The sequence below is a fragment of the Odontesthes bonariensis genome, chromosome 22 (genome assembly GCF_027942865.1).
Source record: "Odontesthes bonariensis isolate fOdoBon6 chromosome 22, fOdoBon6.hap1, whole genome shotgun sequence".
NCBI lineage: Eukaryota > Metazoa > Chordata > Actinopteri > Atheriniformes > Atherinopsidae > Odontesthes > Odontesthes bonariensis.
Genome location: NC_134527.1, coordinates 29,027,433 through 29,049,994, shown reverse-complemented (window position 1 = coordinate 29,049,994; position 22,562 = coordinate 29,027,433). Strand labels below are relative to the sequence as shown.

Below are 22,562 nucleotides of genomic sequence, written 5' to 3'. Positions count from 1 at the left end.
ATTTAAAGACCAATGGAAACTGCTCTCAGGACTCACCAGTAACGCCAGCAGCAGAGTCCTGCGTTTCATGTAGTATTTATGGAGCTGAGTTCCTCTGTTACTCTTCTTGGACGTGCCTAGAAAAAGAAAGAAACATTTTTTTTTTATCTGTTATGTTGGACTTTTGAAACGTCTGAGTGAATAAAGAGTTCCTCCTCTATTAAATAAGATGCCTCATCATCTGAAATGTGTGAATATGGAGCCTCCTGTGACCCCAGTCTCACAACTGCACCTCGTATTTTTCAATCTACTAACGTTGTCGTGTTATAAAAGTTGTAAAATTTGCAAAAATACTTTCACACTTTTGTCAGTTGTCATTTTTGAACATTTGAACATCATGTAACAAACAGCTGCTACAATAAGAAGTCCTTTACAGAACCACAAACATCTGTATATAGGTCAAAATGATACAGGAGGGGAAGAAAAGAAATAAAGTATACTTTATGTAATATTAGAGGCAATATGGGTCTCCATCTTTTTAAAAATCAGGCCTCCTGAGGTGGCAGAGCATGTGTGATCCTCTCCATGTCGCACAGCTGTACCAATTTCAGTCTCAGACGCTTGTATTAAATACGAGGTGTTATTTGAGTCCACAGATGAAAGCTAAAGGTATACCCTGCATCTTACTCACCGTGTGTTATGATTGGATTGGATCTCTTGGAGAAAGAGCTTCATTTAAGATTTTTTTTTTTTTTAGCTTTTTCAAATTCTTGTTGTGCTAACAGAAGGCGTCTCAGTTGTAAATATCTGCAGAAGTCAGGAGTTTAAATTCCTGTCTCATTTGTTCAGAGAATCCAAATCCTCTAAACGCCTTTTCCCAACAAAGTCATCCCATCATCCGGATGTTTTCTGTGACAGGTTGAAATGCACGCTTTCCATTTGGATCTTTTTTAAGGGCTGAAAAAAACCCTGAAAAAGTTATTAAGTTAACCGATTCTTTTCTATGTCAATCCATCGAGTGCAAGTATGATCCTGCATCTGTGAAATCTCAATTGTTCCGCCCCAAAAAATAATATCTAATGTTTAGGAGTCCCGATCCCCCATCTGACATTTGAAGAATTGTATAGTTTTAAACCTAATTCTTTGCATTTTAATAATATTCAAACCAATTTATCTAATCTGGACTTCAGAACTTGTGTAGGCAGCATCTGAAACAGTTGGTGAAGAGAACATAAAACGTCCAGGATTGGACTGTTAATGAAAAGCTTTTCGTTTCAGCTGAAGTGATGATGTAATGACCAGAGTCCAGGCAGGCTGATGATGATCCTTTATTCTCTGGATTCTTGTTGTTTGGGATTAAAGTCCTACCTGATTTCTTGGAGGCGGTGGACATGCCACTCGACAGCGGGTACGTGTTGATCCATCCCTGACCGCTCTGCTGCGAGCGAGAGCTGGAGTCCATGTTGCTCCTCAGGTCGGCGGCGTTCATCACCGACAGACTGTTCAAGGACGCGTCCTGATTATCTGTTCGCAGATAAACAGCATTAACAGGGACGAGAATGAAACCAGTTTTCAGTCTGTAAATCTACTCTGTAACATCCAATGCAACTTGTACAGTGAGTCTTAAAAAAAAAAGTCAGATATTCTAACTTCTAGAGTGAAAGACAAACAGTGTGATCGATGATGAGGGTTTGTTTGAAGAGTGAGGTGACGTGTCACGCAGTCCTCTGCTGCTGTGATGGTCATGCATTTGAAAGCAGGGAAATCCAGTGAAAATGGAGGTAGAAGTTACCTCGAAACCACTGATTCTTGGCCAGATGTTCTTTGATTAATCTGATCCAGGATCTGCGATTCGAGGACTCGTCTACCTGAAGCGGTTCGATGTGTATGAGAATAAAACCATGTCTTAACTCGGAGTCATTTATAATGAGGAGAGGATTTTCTGGAGGGGGGGGAAGAAAAATCATTCTTCAATTTGTGGCTTTCTTCTTTTGAAACCAATCTGATCGGTCGTGGAGGAGGGCAGGCGGGTGGGCTGATGAATAATCATGCATCTTGATGCAGCTGACAAATTTGTGCTTTTCCTCACAGCTGCATTGAAGATAAAAAAACAGATTGAATATAATAGAATAAAGCGCAAACCAATGAAAGGTAAGAAAAAAGTCAAATGAAAAGTGGGAAAAAAAACCTTAAAAACAATAAGAGGAACCAAAAGTAAGGATTTTTAGAGTGAAGCAGCTCTGTGAGGATAAGCAGCGTTAAATTTGACATGCGTAAGAGCATGCCCTTGCTGCAGTGCAGCTCCACCGCTTTAGGCTTACTTAAGATAGATATCGGAGTTGTGCTGGACACGATAAGCGATCCGAATATCCCAGCAGAGAGTGTGCTCGGGGCTGGAGTAGTACCAAGCTCACCGGGGGGGACCAAATGACACGCTGCCAGGTACTTCTTGTCCGACAGGATGTTGGCGTAGAAGCGGATGGTGATGCTGATGTCCTCGCGGAGACGCTTGTCCCCCTGGGTGGGAAACTTCGGAGACATGCTGGAAAGACCGGAATAAGTTAGATTACCAGCAATATATTTAAGATAATACGTTCATTTTAATGTGGCTCTATGATTGGCAGTATTGAGAGAGAAATATAAAAAAAAAAAAAACGGCTGCAGATTGACGGCAGTAAAATCCCGTTGAAACATTCGTGTCGTTCAGAGGACGCCGATTTCAGTGACTCCCGTTCATGCAGCATCACCAGGAAGTTGACATTTTTGGGGTGACTCGATGATTATCTGACTAAATGTTGAAATTTAGCTCATATTGCTTTCAAATTTGCAGAAAAAATATAAAGTAGAACTCAAATTAGCAATCTCCCATTTGATAGTCCTATTTATTCTGACTGGAACACCACAGCAACATTTAGGCTCAGTTACTTCTTTTGGAGTAGTTTAGGCTGAACCTCTTAGCTACTTGTGGAAGCAGCAATGTGCAAAAGTCCTGATCCAGTTTTCACTTCTTTCCATTTTCTTCCAAGCAGCCAGACTTTCTTAAAATATTTTAAAGTGGTCTTGATCAATAGTTCTCCAGCTTTCTGAAGGTCTTTCAAAATTTTTCTTTGGACATTTTCTACTTTTTTCACTCTTTTTCAGTCCAGTCCTTGTACCTGAGCATTTTCAGAGGAATGTGTTTTTTCTTTGTTAAGCCACTTAACAAGATACAAAGACACATCATTTGTTCCCATTTCTTTAGCTGCATCTGTGAAAAACAGCAAAGATAACACAGTGTGACAGACAGAAAACAGGATTTCTGCAGCAACAAGGTGATTCCCAAAGAGCTGTTAGCTGAAAACTTGGCATATCTCAGCATGGTGTGCAGTGTGTCCTTAAAACATTTGAGGAAACTGGACAAGTGGAGGACAAAAGAAGAAGTGTCAGGCCTAAAGAACTATCTCCAGCAGATGAACAGGATCTGAAAGTGATGTCCTTAAGAAAGAGGAAAAATCCAGCAAAGACCTGACACAGGAGCTGAGAGATGCATCTGGACCTTCAGCTGATCCATCTGCTGTTGGCCCAAGCCTCATCAGAAATGGGCTCCATGGAAGGGTGGCTGTCAAGAAGCTGTTCTTAAGGAAGGGAAACAGGGAGAAAAGGCTGAGCTGTGCCAAAGGACACAAGAAGTGGGCTGAAAATCAGTGGCAGCAGGTCTGATGGAGGGATGAATCCTCCCCAGAGCCCGGAGCTCAACATTACTGAAGCAGTGTGGGATCATGTTGGCAGAGAACGGAACAAAAGACAGCCCACATCCAAAGAAGAGCTTTGGGATGTCCTTCAAGAAGCCTGGAGAACTATTACAGAAGATTCATAAGAATAAAGGAGCTCAGACCAAATATTCACTTCAAAGCTCCTTAGAATTGTACAAACTCAATTTACATTTATGTTTGACCATATTTCAATAAATCTTTGCACCTATTTCTTGGATTTATATGAAAGGGGCAGATCAAGACTTTTTCTTTGCTTCCATTACAATGTCTAGTTAGTTTGGTCTTTGTGGTCTATCAAAAAGATAAGATTAGTACATGTCAGACACTCTGTGGTGGTACCTGAAGTAATCGAAGGCGGTAGAATAAATCTTCTCTCGGAGCACGTTTCTTACAGTTGCGTTGGTGACGACATCAGAGTGAAGCAGAGACAAACCCAGAGTCAGCAGCCTGCAGCCAAGAGAAATCCGCTCATCATAAACACTTCTACCAACAATAATCTGCAGACTGCTTCTTACGTTCTGCATTCTTAAAAGTTCAATTCAGCTTACAGTCAAACCTTACGAAAGAATAAACAGAGGTTTGAGTGTGCGGATCATAAAACATACCATACAAATTCTGGAAACTTTTTTTGGTGTGATACCTGAAACGAGGACCGATGGCAGCCACGTGGCGGTTGAGGCTGCTCTTTGCACCGCCGACATCCAGGGACAGAGAGCGCTGCAGCAAACTGCAGAAGATCTCCACCTGATCTGCGCTGGAATACTTCGCTATCTCAAACCTCTGGACAAGAAACTAGAGGAAAAGTGGTAAAAACAAAGATGTAAGTGGAAAGGCAGGAGACTGATGAGAAGACCAGCAGAATTATATATGACCTCGATCCAGATGTGGTGAGGGGTCACATCAGGAGGGCAGGGGATAGGCTGACTTTCTTCTGATGCAGCCAGAGGGTCGGCCTCCACCTGAGTGTCTGAGAACAAGCCCATCTTCAGCTCCACCGTCATCTGCCACGCTCCAGCCATCTCTCGCATAAACTATGCAGCAGAAGAAAACACTGACGCTCTGTGCCATGGAAATACACCGACAGAACGCAGGTAGGAAAACGATAAAAACACATCAAAGTACCGGTACTTCCACTCCGACACGTGCTGCCAGCAGCCACTCCCAGCAAGCGATTGCCGTTTCCATCCCGTGTCCAGTAAACATCTTAAGAGGAGACCAGCAGAGGTGGTGCAGGAGCTGAGGATCACAGTCTATACATGAAAAACCAGGAGTCAGAACATTTGAGAACAGGGGCATACAACTCCAACTTTATCAATATAGCACCTTTCTACAGGCATGTAGCTCAAAATGTGACAAGAAAAAAAAAAAAAAAAAAATCAATTAATTAATTAACAATTCAGAAATAAAGACAAAAATGAATACCAACTAAGTTCATTGTGAAAAAGAAGATGGCTAAAATAAATGATTGGCTAGAAATAAAAACTAAAAAACCCATTTCACAGATGTCACGAGAGTGTTTATTGTTATTGTCAGAGTACATACGTCATGTCATGTTACGGCATGTTATGTCCTGTTATGGTAGTTGCTGTACGGTGTCCTGTCCTAAGAATTTCAGTGCCCAGTCTGACTCTGTTGTTCTGTGCATCTGACAATAAAAGACTTGAAACTTGAAAACTTGAACCCATTTTTATTTCCTGGCTTTTAACCCAGCATGAGACTCTGTTTCTGTTATTGCCTTATTGTTTTAATATTGTTATTTAATATTGTTATTGTTTATTATTGTTTTTACATTGTCCTTATGTTTTATGCCTTAAATTTTGTGTTGTTATTAATGTACAGCACTTTGTGTCAGCCACGGCTGTTTTAAAGGGCTTTATAAATAAAGTTGAGTTGAGTTGAGTGTGTAGTTTCTTAAATACTTTTAAGAAATATAGAAGAGACAAAATGAGCCAAGAATCATCACAAGAATCTCTTAAGATCAGGACAATGGCAGCCAGTGAGGGGATCTGAATTCTGGGGACCTAAAAGATTGGCTGTTGAGAGCTTTGTAAGTAAGCAGAAGGGTTTTAAAGTCAGGTTGCCAATGAAGAGATTCCAATATGGGAGAGGCTTGTTTTCTCTGGTTCCTGTCGGTACTCTCACTTAATTTAGCTGTATTTTTAATTAACTTGAGATTTATTCTTTAGAAAAGTGTTCGGATACACTCATAATAATGAGTTCATAATAACAGTCCAGCCTGGAAGTAACAAATGCATGCATTAATTTTCAGCATCAAACTCAGAAAGGAAGTTCCCAACTTCAGCAATGTTGGGTGGAAAAAAGCAGTCTTGGAACAAATAAACACAGAAAAGCAGGAAAAAGTGAAACCTTTGCTGCTGATGAGCAACGCAGCCAGTTTGAACATGGCCTCAGTGAAGGCTTCGGGCTGAGCCGAGTCCAAAGCCTCTCCCATCTGCTTGATCATCAGCCTGTTCAGATCGGACTGTCCACGGACCGCCTGGGCAAAGTTGATCATACCTGAAACCTACAGACGAACAAGAATATAATATGAGAAGGAGGAAAAAAGAAGAAGCAGGAAATCAATGTCTGTAACATCAGTTAACCATGAATCAACTTGTGTTTATTTTGTCCAGCAGAATGTCTGAACATCTTTTCATCATCTGAAATACATCCCACTGTCCACTGCTGCAGGACCTTTGTCACTTTCCTGAAATTCTCCGTTTCGGTTCCTTTCTCTTTAAGACCCCCCTCAGGAAAGGCCTAGTCTGCTCCGACAAGTCAAAGGGAAAAGCAACTCTTTCTTTATTTGAGGGTGCCCCAGTCTATGTCCGAGTCAGCCAGTGTGCAAATGTGTTTCATTGTGATGTCATAAAGTCCAGGAGGAAGAGGCTAGACTGCCAACAAAGCGTTTCAGACAGTTCGGGAACATTTCCATCTGCAGGAGAGAGTACCTCCCTATTTTCTCTGCAGATTCACAAGGCTAAAAAGGCTTTATAACATACCCTCTTCAATGTTCTTTAAACTTGGCTGGCATTTCTTATGTTCTGTAAGCATGTTAGAAAAATGCTTGCAGCTAAACTTAGATGTTGGGGACGTCCCTTAAAGGCGGGGTAGGGGATCTTTTTCTGGAACATTTTTTTACACATTGCTTGAAATACTCTTCACACCCCCATTGCAACCAATTAATTAAAAGTTTTGACACAAATATGAAAAGTTTTAGTGGCCTCTAGAACGTACAATCTAGGAAAAACAGTATCCAATCATTGTGAACGGACCGTTCACAATGATTGGATTCTGATGCCGTCTATCAAACTGCAATCTGCTCCTCCCTCCCCCTCCCCCTCCTTCCCCCTCCTTCCCCCTGTGCGCGTACCCTGCTCCGTGAACGAAGCTTGGCAGGAAGCTAAACTAGAGCCAGCTTGGCTAGCACCTAGCATTATTAAACGTATAGTTAGCATAAACTAAATACTAAATACGGCAACGATCGATGCTTGCTGTCAGAACAGCGCTCGTGCACCTTCGTGCTCGTGCGCGTTCATGTACTCTAGAGGCGTGCCTTCGGGGGGAAAGTGAAGAAAAGGGTTGGGACTTTTTACCTGTGTATTTTCAAAATGCAGCTTCGCTGGACTCAAAATCCAGGATCTCCTACCCTACCTTTAAGACAACCTTTTGGTGGCTCAACCTTTGCCTGTGATTAATCATTCAGCTAAAGTTCCTTTAGTCAAACAATGTAAATTTACCTTTGATTAAAGAACATATTTCAGGAAAGAGAAAAAAAGCAAATAAGACCGCCAACTAAGGATATAAAAGAAGATTTTACCTCTCCAGCGTATCTGTTCCGGAGGTTGAGGGAGGCCATGAAGTTGGAGTAGTCCTTCTTCACACAGGTTGGCCTCTCAGTCAGCTGAGTGGACTAATCAAGAAAGTGATGGAGAATAAATAAGATGTCAATAATCATAATTAGATGTGTGAAAAGGATGAAAGATCTCTGCAACACAGCTCAATAAAACCATGTGTTTTCCTTTTTCTTATCTATTCTGACTGTTTATCACAGACCGTTGGACCAATAACTTGGAGTTTATCACTATGTGGCGTTCCACAGGGCTCCATTCTTGGGCTCTTGTAGGGCTGTGCAATTAATTGAATTTCAATTTGGGCTCCCAACGATCACCAAAACAATACAATCGAGAAAAAACGATTATTTTTAAATTAGTATTAAGTTCTATTTTGCAAGAACTCGTATCTTGCGTTCTGAATGACACGCGCATGCGCACATCCGCCCCTCCCGAAGCCTCAAACTCTCTCAGCCAGAGGAAGGCAGGTCATGCGTCATCCGCCGGAAATGGAATAAAAACTCAGCGCGAGTAAAGATGGCAGAAGGAGGCTAGCCACAGCAGCGTTTCGTGAGCAAAAAAGGGAAAACCAACTCCGTTGTCTGGTACGGAAGAGTATTAGGGCCAGGCATAAGAAAAAATATTTAGATTTTGCCTGTCGAGATTAAAGTCAACATGTCGAGAAAAAAGTCAACTCCTCTGCTCCATCATCTAATTACTTTATTCTCGACATTTCGACTTTAATCTCGACAGGCAAAATATAAATATTTGTTCTTATGCCTGGCCCTAATGCTCTTCCGTAGTCTGGGAACAGTTTGGCTTCGATCGAGGAATCTGACGACGAGCAGAAACATGCTACGTGCAAGATTTGTTATATTGTAGTGGCTGCAACGCAAGGGAACACTACGAATTTGTTCAACTACTTGAAAGCTAAACACCGAGTGACCTATGACAATTTAATAAAGAAACGGAAAAAGCCATCCACAACCCCCTCAAACCAGACATCCATAACAGACACACTCTACAGCGCAACTCCCTATCCGTTGAATTCGGAAAGGCACAAAATGATAACAGATTCCGTTGCCTTTCACTGAGCTACAGATATGCGCCCCACTAGCACAGTTGACAACGTTGGATTCAAGAAAATGGTCCATACGTTGGTTAAGCGCTATGCTTTATTTATTTGAGGTTATCATTTTTACTTGAATACTTTTATTTGAATATCTGTTACATTATTTATTTTGATAATTCAAAAAGTGCAACAAATGTCAGATTTTTTTTTTTAAGAATTGTTGAAAGGTGTCTTTTCAATAAATCCAAAGTTCCCAAAGTCATGTGAAATAATCGTGTTACATAATCGTTATTTCAATATTGACCAAAATAATCGTGATTATGATTTTTTTCTATAATCGAGCAGCCCTAGGCTCTTGCTTTCCTCAGACTTAAAATTCCTCTTACTTGACAGGTTATAATGATCCGACTCTCCCTCTAAAGACAAACCAAACCATTGAGTAAGTGTCAGCTGTCAGTTAGTGGCCCACCCCCAGTGTGGTGCTCTGCCGGTTGTAGCCAGCAAAGTGCAGGATGCTTTCAGTGGCCATGGCCAGGCCCGTGTGCTGGGAGAGACCCGACACCCAGTTCTGATGCTTGTTCAGGTACTCCTGGAAAAGGTTGAAATATTTACTTTGATTAGGACCGTTTAAGTGGAAGTTTTTCATCCGTTTCAGAACTGAAAGTTTCATTAAAAATGTCACCTGCAGATGGGATTTTGTGACAGACGGAGCCCATTTCATAGCTTCTTTAAGGATCTCTCCACAGCGTGCAGCAAAATCCTTAACGATGCTCTACAAAAATCCCAAAGAGAATAATTACTCTACAACTAGCATGTTTAAAATCTACTATTTTCTTACGTTTATCTCAGTGGCATGCAGACTGTGAGCAGTGTGAACTCTGAATGAATAAAATTCTGAATAAACCAACATTACCTCTCTGGCTTCATATGTATCTGGGACAGTGATTCTGTACGGGGTATCTGGGATGTCATAATAAGGCGGGTCTTTATGAATGTCCTGCAATATAACACACATATCACCATTACAGCTGTGGTGTACACGTCGATTATCACAGATGTTAAGGTAGACTAAGAGATGGATGTTTCGTGGATTGATTAAATAATAATAACTCACAGCACTGAGGGACAAGGAGAGCGTCTGCAGGATGTCCAACATAGTCTTCAGCACACGGCCACTCCACAACAAGTGGGGGAAACTGAGGAGACACAGGATAATCAGCTGGGGAATATAAGGAGCTGTATTTTCAGTGAATGAATATATGTATCCGTGCCGTCTTACGTTTCAGCCAAGCCAGACAGATATTTGTCCGCCACTCTGCGGATCCTCTTGTGGATGTGGTTGAAGTTGACCAGGAGGAACTGCGCGTGGCGTTCAAGCTCCTCCTCGTGTGCTTTAGTTTTTGCCTGACAATATCAAATTTGAGGGGTTTTTTTTATTAGCTTTTCCTTTTAAGATTGTTCCTTCATTTATCTTTTGATCTAAGGATTGCATGAATAATGCAAAATGCCAGTGTCATCGGATATCTTGTTTTCTTTGATCAAAAACAGAGGAAAAACACCACATCTACGCAACTGAGAGCAAGAAAATAAAAATATTCTCTCCGTCCACGAAACTCTTTACGTTTAGCTGGCTGCTACCCACTAAAGAATCAAGATACGCTCTAAACATGAAAAAGGTGTTTCAGGGAAAACGTCTCACTTACTTTTTCAGCCATCATTTGAAGGAAGACCTCAAAAACCTTGTCGCTTACAGCTATCACACACTGCATCATACCTGAAAAAACATGTTAAATATCAAAGTATTTAATGAACAACTGGTTTTAGAAAACCTTTGTGATTCTGGTTCTGCTTACCAGATTTATCCTTCTGTATTGCTCTGTCCTCAAAGTATCGAAACATGACCTGAAAGCGGTCCGAGTCGAGAGAATGCAGCATCCTAACAGACGAAGGAAGATGAGTTTTAAAACTAGTGACGGGTCAGACCTGCATGTGCTGTGAAAGCATCATGTCAGTATACCTCATGTACTCCAGTCTGTAAACAGACAGTAAATATGTGGACATGGCAAAGTCCAACTTGTTGATGAGAGCAGCCACCTCAGGAGGAGGATCCAGCAGGTTGATGATGGTGCTGCGCAGATCATTCAGCTCCGCCTGAAATATAATAATCATCGTCAGAAAGTGTACTACACAGTGTAGGAGGGTGTGTGTATCTGTGTGTGGTCATACCGGAGTGACGGTGTCGTTCTTCAGTGCAGAGTTGTACTGCAGCTCTGAGCGCAAAGGTTCTCCGCTGGGAAACGTCAGCAGCGGCGATTTGGTCGCAATCTCACAAACTCCTTCGTACCACTCCTCCGGCCAAAGACCTGGATGTTTCAACAGCAGTAAGTATAAGATTCCAGGTAGTGTTTGGGGGAAAGAAGGAGAGCTGGAAGGACTCCAGAAGCTTACAGGAACACACAAACATAAAGTCCTGCAGTTAAGAAACCAGGAAGAAATGTGGAATGTTTTTATATGAGAACAAAGACACCAGGCATGCAGCAGGATCATCTGATGCTCATACCACATATATACCTGCATTTAGTTTGAAGCTAGAGACAGTCCATTCAAATACTGTTCAAAATGGTAAATCTGTGGTGACCCGTGGATGGCAACAATCCAAGAAACGGACATTTTATATTTGTGAAGAGTGTAAAATGGGAAAATAAATAAGAAATAAATTCACACAGAATCAAGTACAACCCCAGAAAAGCTGGGACAATGGCAACAAAAGGCTGGAAAAGTAAGTGGCGCTCAGATCAAACAGCTGGAGGGACACGTTGCAATGGCTCAGTAACATGACTGGGTACCAAAAGAGCACCTTAGAGAGGCAGAGTCTCTCAGAAGTAAACCTGTGTAGAAGTTTCGAAAATCTGCAAAAAACTGAGTTGATAAATTGTGGATAATTTCAGGATAAGTTTCCTCTTTTTCCATCATTTACAGAACATAATATCATCGAAAGATTCAGATAATCCGGAGACATCTCTGTGACTTTCGGGCCCTCAGGCAGCTCTGCATTAAAAACAGACCTGGTTCTGTCCTGGAAATCACGTCATGGGCTCAGGAACACTTCCAGAAATCACCGTCTGTGAACACAGCTCACAGTAACATCCACAAATGCAGGCTAAAGCTCTGTCATGCAGAGAAGAAGCCATATGTGAACAGATCCAGAAACTCTGCCGTCTTCTCTGGACCAAAGCTCATTTAAAATGGACTGAGGCCAAGTGGGAAACTGTTCTGTGGTCAGATGGATCAGAACTGTTCTGATTTTGTTTGGAAATCATGGACGCTTCACACTAAAGAGGACAGGGACCATCCAGCTTGTTATCAACTCTCAGTTCAAAGTTTGCATCTCTGATGGTAGGGGGGGGAATTTATCAAGAAAATGGAAAATGTCTCACTGTCAACATGTAATATGTTTTTTATGTTCTACTGTGAGTAAAATATTAGTTTAGGAGATTTGGAAATGATTGCTTTCTGTTTTTATTTGCATCCATATCATCCCAACTTTTTTGGGACTGGGGTCATAGATTGAAAAATTAAATTAAATGAATTGATATCAGCCTGCTGTAGTGAAATCTCAACAAAGGCATGAAAAGATGAAAGCGCAGATAAAGGAAATATCATAGAGTGAACTCTACCTGAGCCTTCAACTGCAAACCCCATTACCACAGAATAGAGCCAGAAGTCCCTGAACAGCTTCTGCAGACGTGGCTTCGCTTCCTTAATTGGTGGCAATCTCTTTGTCAGCTGAAAGCACAAGAGAACAATCTCTGTGGTTATTAAGATAAATGCGGTTCTACCCACAGAGTTTGTTGTGTTTCGGATGATGAGGAAGTGAAACAAGCTCAAATTCAACTGAGATGAATTAGAGAAGAAGTTGCACCAACTACTGTAATAAAACAGAAAATATGCAGATCACTTACCACTGCTATAACTGGAACTAGGACACCAAGGTTTCCAGCACTACTTGATGCCTAAAAAGAAAAAAGTACATTTATTCAACAACATTTATTTATTTTTTTACAATTATTTTTTGGGGCTTTTATGCCTTTAATGGATAGGAAAGTTCAGAGAGACAGGAAGCACAGGGCAGAGAGAGGGGGAACGACATGCAGCACAGGGCCGTCCGATGTGGGACTTGAACCGGGGCGAGGACTATAGCCTCTTGTACATGGGGCACCTGCTCAACCCACTACGCCACGGACCACCCCTCAACTACATTTTATTAATAAAGGGCAACCTCGTACTGCTTTTACACCAAAGGTTGAGTGTATAAATAGTTTATCCCCTAAAACTAGCCGATTACATCCTGTCCTATTACCAGTGAGAACATGCTTCCTTTCAGAGGTCTGGGAGCTTCAACACACACTAAACTGGAGTTACATCCAGTACCACCCAAAGAATAAGCCTGTGGGCTACGACAACATGAAGGGAATGACGTCACACTGCTTCTATCATAACATCTGACATCTGAGTTGGAACAATCAGAAACAAGTTGGGAAAATGGCGCAAACTGTCATGGTTGTGTAGTGATAAATACAGATAACTTTTGTACAACTTCACTCACACAGAGCATTTTAAAGATAAAGCCAGGATCAACTTCTTCCTGATACACATGGAAGTTGACACGCGTGTGTGGCCTACCTTCAGGGCTGGTCCTTTGTCTGAGGCCCTCTCACTGGCTCTCTTCCCCTCCAAACCCAGCTGAACAAAAAGCTCCAGCAGGTTGACCAGCAGCTCATCCACCATCTGCTCAGCCTGAAGGTTTGCTGCTATGTTACCCAGAGCGTTAATCACGGCCAGAGAACAGTGTCTGCACGAGAAGAACACAAACTGGCTCATAGTTGTGTAAACAAACAAGCGGGCTTTACCACAAAAGCTTTAATCGACAGAGTAGACTCATATCTAAGTTATCATCTGAACACTACTGCTGCTACAAAAGAGGACATTTAAATTCCTTATTTGTCCAAGTCAGACTAATGAGGCACAAAATAAGCTCTATCAGTAAGAGGCACTAGAAAATGCATTGCAGAAAGCCCCCTTAAGTGTTGTCTTTAAGATCTATTTAAGGTTTTCTCCTTACCTTGACCTTAAACTGAAGGAATTCAATGAAATGATTTACCTTAACCTTAACAGTTAAAGACATGGTTGGTAATCCTGTTCAGAAACACATTTTGTAATACTGGGTGAAATGGTCCGTCTATCCTGAGAGAAATCTATACAAGATGTATTTAGAAAAAGGGACGAAAATAATCAGACCTCTGTGGCAGCTGCAGGACTGAGAAAAAGCTGACCAATCATTGGAGCGCCTACAAAAAACCAATCAGATGCCTCTGCTTTCTGCCTACGCCCCCCTCTGTCGGCTCCCTGCTCCGTGTGCGCACGCGGTTCTACCGGCTTTGGATGAAGCACTGACGGAATGGGGAGGGGGGGGTGGAGCTTAGAGGAGGGGCCACTTTCGAATCTTGCTAGCTCTCTTGCTAGCTCTCTTGCTAGCTCTCTTGCTAGCTCTCTTGCTAGCTCTCTTGCTAGCTCTCTTGCTAGCTCTCTTGCTAGATTTAACAGCCGACTGTGGAGTTTATGGTGATAAATGAAGGAAATCAGTAAATGCAGAGAAGAGGAGATTCTATCAATACGCTTCACTTTAGCATGATAGAACTGACAATTTTGACAGTGAATTGTCCTATATTTTTTTTTTACAGGCTATCAGTGTCCAGTTACTCAGTTTTAAGTCTCAAAGGCAAAGCTGTGTTTTTTGTCATACAGGCCCCTCTGTGGCCGACCATGTGCAGCCCAAATATGATGAAAATCTTTGGCATGCATGTGTTAGTGCACGGTCTCAAGCAGACACAGAAAAGTGTCACACTTAAAGGGACACTATGTAATAAATTAAGTCATTTATTAGCTCAAATCAACATATTCATTCATAAGTTAGTTCTCATTGGTGTAAAATGATCTCTGTCAATAATCTCACTTATCCTCCTGAGTGAAGAATAACTTGTCTGTATCTACATAGAGCAGGTAAGCTCTATGGAGGCTGCCATGTCCTTCCGCTCTATGAAAAATGACGAAGTGCCGAGAGGGACATAAAGCACTTCGAATCGCGATTTCCCCACCAGGCCTACAAGCAGAAATGACGTCATTGTGACGTCATTTCCGCCAAATGGCTTATTACAGCCGCTAATGCTAAATAGATTTTATTCCTTGGCACATATGTCTTTGTGTTCATTAGCTTTCTTTTTGTAAGTGCATTATCTTCTTCTTTTTATTATTATTCCTATGCTCCCCCTGGATATCTTCTTTTTGGCGTTATGCTCACATTTGTAAACTGTTATTTTGTTGATTTACTAATAAAGTTTAAAAAAAAAAAAAAAAAAAAAAAATGCTAAATAGATTTTATCTCGTAAATGATCCCACTAATAATGCATTGATTGTTACCAAACTCCTGCCGTAGTACACATAGGCTCTTAGCTCACAAAACGAGGCATTAGAAAGTTTGTAAGTTTACCGGGAGTTTATTTACCGCTGCTAATGCTCCTATTGCTAACACAGGCTAATGCTAACGTTGCGTCAACGTCACTTCCGGTAACTCCCGGAATATGACTAATTGCATTGCTTGCACACCAAAGGAGATGTTATGTTATCTGACATGTTATCTGTCATCTGTATTCATAGTGTTGTTGTATGTGTGTTATATAATCCTTTGTACTGTGTGTCTTGATTTCTTTTTGTTTGTATGGACCTTGAGTCTGAAGCTATAGCTTCTTGAATCTTGACACATTCCGCTTGCCGTAGTTCAAGAAGTTGCAGCGCACATTTGAAAACGTGAGGCGCTAGAGAGCAAATTCATTCAACTTTGCAAAATAAAATTGCACCACTAGATGGGGGAAGAAATTACATAGTGTCCCTTTAAGAAGAAACTTAAGGTGTTTTAGTATGTTTTTTTTTTTTTTTTTTTTTTAAAGGTGGCGCTCACCTGTAGCCGTGATCTTTGTAGTCTTTGGTGGAGTAAACCAAGGAGCTTGCCTTGACACTGATCTGCTGAAATAAATTCCACACTTCCTGGTAGATGTATTGCTAAAATGAAAGTAAAACATCAACATTAAATCCACTTTTAGCATAAAAGGATGACACACACAAAAAAAAAAGCAATTACAACACACAAACCCAGAGTTTGGACATTGTTTTAGACGGACCCGATATCGCCCCCTACTGGGTGAATATTATAAGAGAGATGAGATTGAAAACCATCCTGGAGCTTGATTTTGATTTGAATTTTAATGTTATCTACCTGGACAAGTGGTCACAATTTCTAACACATATTCTCACCTACTGGTGCAGCCATGGTTTTACTAGCACAATGCATGCTGGGTTGATGGCGTAAATTCATTGCTTTGTGCCCTGAGCCGAGCCGCTTTCGCTGTTTACTCGCTGGATTTCAGGAGCGAGAAAACCACAATAATGCCACATTGTGCTGCATTTGGGTGTCATTTTCAGTCCAAGGGAAACAAGGGGAGTGATGTAAGCATACACTGCTCTACGAGTGACAAGAAGAGAAGAAAGGAGTGGGAAATTGCTTGTATACAACTTCCAAAGAACCCAAACCTGTGTTGTCGCCACTTCACTCCAGATACATTTGATGCATTTAGCCGACCTAAGCTGATTAAAGAGGTCACAGGTGCTGCCGGTTATAGACGGAGACTAAAGCCAAATGCTGTGCCTACAATTTTTTTTCACAAAAACAGACAAAACACCCTCGGGAAACGAGTGAACTCCACTCGAGGAAACGCCATCGGCAGGAGACGTGAAATGTTCTCCTGTGCAGATATAGCCTTTGATGGTGAACCATCGGGCACGGCCACGATGACAGAGGAAGCTGACGACGAGTCACCCGATCAGTCAACACAGCAGTCCGTAAGTCTTCAGTCAGTGGGGTTCCATGGCACTGAAAGGATCGGATTACTGGCTAAATTACAATAAGACTGAGTTGCTCCTTATTTGAGCAAGGGTAATTATCCTTGGATATATGGCGGTGAATGAATCGAATAATAGGCACAAAGCGTGTCATACCCCGGTACGATAGGTGGCGCTGTACCCATTCCAACTATTGCTAATAGAGCCACTTCCTGTTGACCTCTTCACCACCAACAAAAACAACAAACTCAGGCATTGGAGAAAGATGTCGAACGAAGAGCCAGATGAAGCTACGTCCCTCTACATTTGGTTTGTGATGAGCTGCTTGTTGCACAAACACGATGCCCAACGGAGCATTCTCCATCGCGTTGTTTGTTTCTTTCTGCCGGCGACAAGAACAGTAATATCGTCTCTTCCGACTTCCGTTTCCCGACCCCGGGAAAAAATCTCGAGCATGCGTAGAACGCAAAGTCTAATTCACCACGTGCTTCAGCGTCTACAAGCACGTTTAATTTGACTTTCAACCCAGTTATCTCGGGTCTTAATCCGATCCAATTTCTTGTCAGATTAAGGTGTCTACATGAATTTAATAACTCAGTCTTATTGTAATTTAGCCAATAATCCGATCCTTTCAGTGCCATGTAACCCCACTGAGTGTTCTCCTCCTCGCTTACGTCTCTCTGCACCGGAGGGTAAAATTAATGGGACCTAACCCGGTGCAACTCTGTGACGTCACTACCCAGACAGGCTTGCGACGTAAACAACAATGGCGGCCTATGAGTGAAAATAGTTTTTCCAATATTATACAAACAAAGATATTTTGAGAGATTTTAACATAGTTTTTATACAGCTGGTACAAACATTGATCATAAAGGACAATAACGTCTTGGGGGCCGGGGTTCCTTTTAATGAATGTAAAGGACATAAAGACGCTGATCATGTTGACCTTAGATTATAAGATGGTAAATGTCCGTTGATGCACACACGTGTGTACTGTCCTTGTTATTTCTTGGTCTGTTCGTATTGAAAAAAAAGCATGTTTTTCCAGTTTCTTCCCATCACACATAAAGAAATGTCTCTTCAATGAAAAAATAAATGAAGCTCATCTCTGAGAGGAAATCCAACACTCACATTTCCTGTGATGACCATGCAGCCCAGCTGGTCTACGATGAGGACGTCCAGCTGGGAGGGAGGCTGGCAGAACTTCTGCTGCAGAATCTGCAGGATGGGCTCCATCACTCTGGGAGTGTCTCGTAAGGCCACAGCGATGTGACCCAAAGCCCGGATGGTGTGGTCTGGTATCAGGTGAGCATCCCTGAACAGAGGGGAGCGCCTTTTAGCGCTCTCATTTCATCAAATTAAAGAGGATGATCTTTTGAATGTGACTGACTTACTTGTCATTTTCCTGATAGATGTAGAGACGATTAGACAGACTGGCGAGAAAAGCTTCCACAATGACGTTGTCCATCGTCAGGCCGGCTTTCAGGCACCTGAGAGCGGAAGGAGAGGCCGTAAAGAAAAGGCTGGGTTTATGCTGATGTGTTTGCAGAGGATGTGTTCAACACTTTCCTGGGGTATGAAAGATTCAGAAAACTGCAGCAAAGTTTGGATTTTGGAAGATTGTGCACGACAGCAGATGTTATTATTCAGTCTGATATGAAAAACGAGGGCCGACACCAACTGATATTAACATTCACAGCCATTTGGTAAGAAAAACAAAGTGTTTGATTTATGGTTAACACGTCCAAAATATACAAAATTACATTTTTTTACCATTTCAGCATCAACTTTTCTTTTGAAAAGAGCTTTTTCAGAGTGTAGCAACTTCCTTCTGCATCAGAAAAACCGAAAATATCATTTCAGTTCTTTCATTTGCCTGCTCATATTCTTCTAAATCTAACCACTGGCCAAATCAGTTTATTAGTAGCAGCCTATATTGTACCCTTTTATTACTAAATGGAAATAGTAGCTCGTGATTTTACACCTGTATAAACTGCTCTTTATACTTTTTTTACTCTTCAATCCCAGGCCTTCTTATATTGGATTTATTAGAAAAGACTCTACAAAGATCTGTTTTGAAGCAATGGAGGAACACATTCCCATTATTTCCCATCATGCACCTGGTGGAAACAACAATGAGGTCGACCGATAAGCAGCTTTTAGCTGCATTTTTAAGTGCAGAGGAAACGTTGTAGAGACATTCAAATCACGTGGTGTGTGGCCAACTTAACCTGCTCCAGAGATAAACCTCCACCCCCAGCTGAGATACCAAAGTTAAACATGAAGTCGCCTCACCAGGCAACTAATCCTGATCCTGGACATGTTCAGCGTCTCTGAAGAGGAAACAAAACCCTGGTAGTTGTCTCTGTGTCCTTTAAGGGAGGTTATCGGCCAGACCTTTTAATTTGCTGGAGACATTTTGTCGTTAGTCAGCTGTTGGAGTTTGATTTGTGCTTGGCTCAGGTTAAACGGCGTTGAAATGGTTTCCCTCGCTTGTGTTTATTCAGTTTTTTTTTACCGCGAGTACCTGAGCCCCAGCTCCAAACATTTCAGAGAACAACTTGCATATTTGTGCAAATGAGAGAATAAATTCAGAAACCTTCTTCTTACAACATGCAAACAGAGAGCAGCAGAGGTAAATATCACGAGGGTGAACTTGCCTGCAGATATTATCGATGGAGATGTCCCGCAGCTGTTCGTACATGGAGGGCTGGCTCTTTTTACTGGAGTGGGTGCTGAGGGTGGACTGGGAATGTTCGTTGGTCACGTGTATCTTTATCTCACCGCCTCCTTTTTAAATAAAACACATTTGTAAGACGACATCAGAGAGTTCAGAAGCCGATTGGACTGATTTAGAGCGTGCTGTTGTTACCTGAAGCGTACTGGCTGTGATATTTGTACAGCTTCACCAAAACAGGAGAAGGAACCACAAGGAAGTCCCTCAGAGACATGGTGACGGAGTGGGCCACGACTGGGAAGCGCTCGCAAAGACGACCCAAACCCTGAATACAAACACAAAAACACACAAATCAAAGGTGTGCAGTCACAGTTATGGCAGCGATCCACTTTGATCCACAGCGCACTGATCCAACTTAGGCAGGCAGAAGTCACAAAGGGCTTCACAGCAAAACAGAGGGAAATAAAGAAGAAAATAAGTGTCATAAAAATAAAAATCAAGTTAAGACACTGTCAAAGAAATAAAATAAATGCATTTATCTTGATCATTTTCACATGTTTGTCCGTCTGCTTTGTCTGAGCTGTGATACAAGAAATGATCTGTGATATATTCATGTAGAAATATAACGTTATTTCGACTTCTTTTCCCTGACAAATAGTTACCTGCAGACAGCATATGAGGAGGGGCATGTGAGCGATGATAACTTTACTGGACGTCTTGGACTGCAGCTTCTCTGACAGTTTAGTGCAAAGGTTCTCAGCTCCTGGTGAAAAACAAACCAGTGAGCAGTGGGAAACTTTGAGGACAGATGAACTAAGATACACGATCCAAGTCTCACCCTGTTCTTCAGTTACAGCCCACACCATGAGGTCCACGCAGGCTGCGTTGGCCTGACAGCGCAGCTTCAGCGGGCTCAGTTCGCTCTGGAGGTACTCCACATCGTGGAGGATCCTCTGCAGCTCAGACTGGCTGCTGCTGAACTGCTCCAAGACAAAGTCATGAACTTCCTTCACAAAGTCAGTCTGAAGGTCTGGAGTACGGAAAATGAATCATTAGTGATTTAATCTTGCTTAATAATTTGAAGAAGAAAAAAAAAAAGGTAAGAGAGGTTCTCTCACCCTTCAAATTGTATAGGGTGTCTCTCAGCATTTTAAATATAGCAACATACAGCGGGTCACTGAAGGTTTTGTAGTAAAGATGAAGACCAGGATTCATCTGCCAAGAGAGCAACACAAGTGTGATAACGAGCCAGCAGGGTTAAGAAACAGGAAGACAAATGTCTGCCAAGGAGTCCTACCTCAAGAAGTTCCGCCAAGGTGCCGTCCACCGATTTAAAAAACGACTCGGAGACTAACTGTTCAACCTATTCAGGACAAACAAGCCAAATTAATTTCGTGCTTCTCAGCCGTACGTAAGCACAACAGAGAGCTGAGTGTTGCTGCTGACCATGTGGACGAGCTGTCTGAGCATATCCAGAGGGACAAGGAACTCCCCAGAGCTGCTCCCAGTGAAAAGAGGAGAGACGGAGAAGCTGGAGCTGATGGTGGAGAAGTAGTAATCAGGGTCGACTGCGCTGCCATCAGGGAGGTACGAGCCTGAGGAGGGAGGAGAGAGTTCTGTGAGGGGAAGACCAGATGGATGTGGGCCAAAGCTGGAGGGAAGCAGGTGCGGGGGGGACAGTAAATCACAAAAGTCCAACTAAGAACATCCACACCTGAACGTGTCTTACCTTCGAAGTACTGTGCAGAGGGATCCCCGGGTGAGCTGGGCGTAAGACCTGATCTCTCTGGACTGGCCTGAAAACAAAAGAAGGATCTTGTTTTTACACCGCTCACTGGGTGAGTCGCCTTGTTTATCCAACTTCCTGTTAATACCTGCTGCGACACGCTGGACACGGAGGAGCCTTTACGCCTCAGAGTGTCCGCCTGACAGACTGTCAGCAGAGAGCTCGGCATGATTGAACGGAAGTCGTTGAAGGATCGCCGGCGGGCGTCGTCGCTGTCATCACTCATGGACGGCATGGGAGCCACGGGTCGAGGGAACAGCTTGGACAGCAGCGGCTCATCGGTGTTGCTGTATCGACCAAACGCTCTGGCAACACCGAGCAGGGCGGGCACAGTGTACCTGCACAGGTATTCTGCGTGGAGGAGTGTACAGAGAAGACATGAACACCTGGAGGTAACATACAGCCATGAGGTGGGGATATGTTGGCACCTTTATCATGATCCTCTGGATTTTTGCAAATGTCCAGCAAGACCTGCATGATGTCCATGATCGCCTCCAGGATCTGAAAAACATTTCACATTTTCATAGAACATAAAATAACAATAAAAGATGAAATAAAGTAAAAACATTCTGTAAGATTGTTTGATTGACATGTTCGTCCAGGTCCCAGGTCCCCGGGCGTAAACTTAACAAATATTTATCCAGGTTCCTGCTCATATCCAGAAATGAGTTTTTGGGACATTTTCAGTGACAAAAGCCAAAGCGAGCTAACTATTAATTTATCTATTCATCCATCCATTCATCCACCCAAACATTGATCATCTATCCACCCATCTATTTATACATTCATCCAACCATTTATTTTTGTTCCCCTTTGTTTGAAAGTTCCTCATTTAACGGGCCGTTCTGATTTACATTTAAAAAGTACGTCACTCCTTAAGTTGACTCCACCTCCTCTGCTAAGCCCCGCCCTCTCACATCCACCTTGCTGGACAGATGAAGCCAGCTTCTGGTGGAAATGTTATGCTGTCAGCTGCACTGAGGAGCATGCATCTTCCATCCAGCAGCCTCAGAGGATATCAGAGCCCAGTGGATAAACTCTATCTGAGGCTAATGTTCCAGCAGAGTTAGCTAAAGACTGTGGATGTGCAGCAGCCACTTTTCATCCCACCGTTTTTAACAACTTGGTCCAGTTCAACGCTGGGCTGAAGAAACTGAGCCACAAAGAGGGATCAGTTCCAACTCTCAAGATCGTAAAAAGTAAGAAAAATTATTTCAGGTTCTTCCTGGATGCGTCAGAGAAAAGCTTAATCGTACAAAATAATACTAGTTTTAATGTCTTATTGATTAAATCACAAAAGGCGATTCTGGCCAATGGCACCATGACATCCCAGCAGGTTGGACAGAAGTTTAACCAGCATGGATTCTGGGAAACACTCACCTGTCCTCGTAAGTTCTCATCCCGTTGGGCGACATCTGACAATAGGGTTACAAGACAAAAGCTGAAATTCTCTGCAACAGGAAGAGCCTCTGCAGGACAAGATGACCAAAAATCACTGTTAAGGACATAA

General features: G+C 42.4%; 1 protein-coding gene across 2 annotated transcripts in view; it reads right to left on the bottom strand.

Annotated features, from left to right (window-relative positions):
* Positions 1–22,562, bottom strand: part of pi4kaa (phosphatidylinositol 4-kinase, catalytic, alpha a) — a 50,021-nt gene that overhangs the window by 21,395 nt on the left and 6,064 nt on the right. The window contains exons 4-38 of one of the 2 annotated variants that reach the window (XM_075456289.1): positions 22,433–22,521; positions 21,481–21,553; positions 21,141–21,403; positions 20,996–21,062; positions 20,713–20,861; positions 20,564–20,629; positions 20,385–20,481; positions 20,105–20,296; positions 19,929–20,029; positions 19,462–19,591; positions 19,250–19,379; positions 17,984–18,079; positions 17,721–17,904; positions 15,652–15,752; positions 13,320–13,488; positions 12,599–12,649; positions 12,314–12,422; positions 10,863–10,999; positions 10,654–10,787; positions 10,490–10,572; positions 10,340–10,410; positions 9,916–10,040; positions 9,751–9,832; positions 9,550–9,633; positions 9,319–9,408; positions 9,106–9,225; positions 7,552–7,644; positions 6,099–6,255; positions 4,854–4,981; positions 4,604–4,762; positions 4,372–4,523; positions 4,071–4,178; positions 2,301–2,521; positions 1,348–1,503; positions 37–116 (exon numbers count right to left, since the gene is read on the bottom strand). In XM_075456289.1, the coding sequence (XP_075312404.1) occupies positions 37–116; positions 1,348–1,503; positions 2,301–2,521; positions 4,071–4,178; positions 4,372–4,523; positions 4,604–4,762; positions 4,854–4,981; positions 6,099–6,255; positions 7,552–7,644; positions 9,106–9,225; positions 9,319–9,408; positions 9,550–9,633; positions 9,751–9,832; positions 9,916–10,040; positions 10,340–10,410; positions 10,490–10,572; positions 10,654–10,787; positions 10,863–10,999; positions 12,314–12,422; positions 12,599–12,649; positions 13,320–13,488; positions 15,652–15,752; positions 17,721–17,904; positions 17,984–18,079; positions 19,250–19,379; positions 19,462–19,591; positions 19,929–20,029; positions 20,105–20,296; positions 20,385–20,481; positions 20,564–20,629; positions 20,713–20,861; positions 20,996–21,062; positions 21,141–21,403; positions 21,481–21,553; positions 22,433–22,521 (4,247 nt within the window). The remainder of the gene's footprint in view (positions 1–36; positions 117–1,347; positions 1,504–2,300; positions 2,522–4,070; positions 4,179–4,371; positions 4,524–4,603; positions 4,763–4,853; positions 4,982–6,098; positions 6,256–7,551; positions 7,645–9,105; positions 9,226–9,318; positions 9,409–9,549; positions 9,634–9,750; positions 9,833–9,915; positions 10,041–10,339; positions 10,411–10,489; positions 10,573–10,653; positions 10,788–10,862; positions 11,000–12,313; positions 12,423–12,598; positions 12,650–13,319; positions 13,489–15,651; positions 15,753–17,720; positions 17,905–17,983; positions 18,080–19,249; positions 19,380–19,461; positions 19,592–19,928; positions 20,030–20,104; positions 20,297–20,384; positions 20,482–20,563; positions 20,630–20,712; positions 20,862–20,995; positions 21,063–21,140; positions 21,404–21,480; positions 21,554–22,432; positions 22,522–22,562) is intronic. The other variant, XM_075456290.1, reaches the window with a different exon arrangement.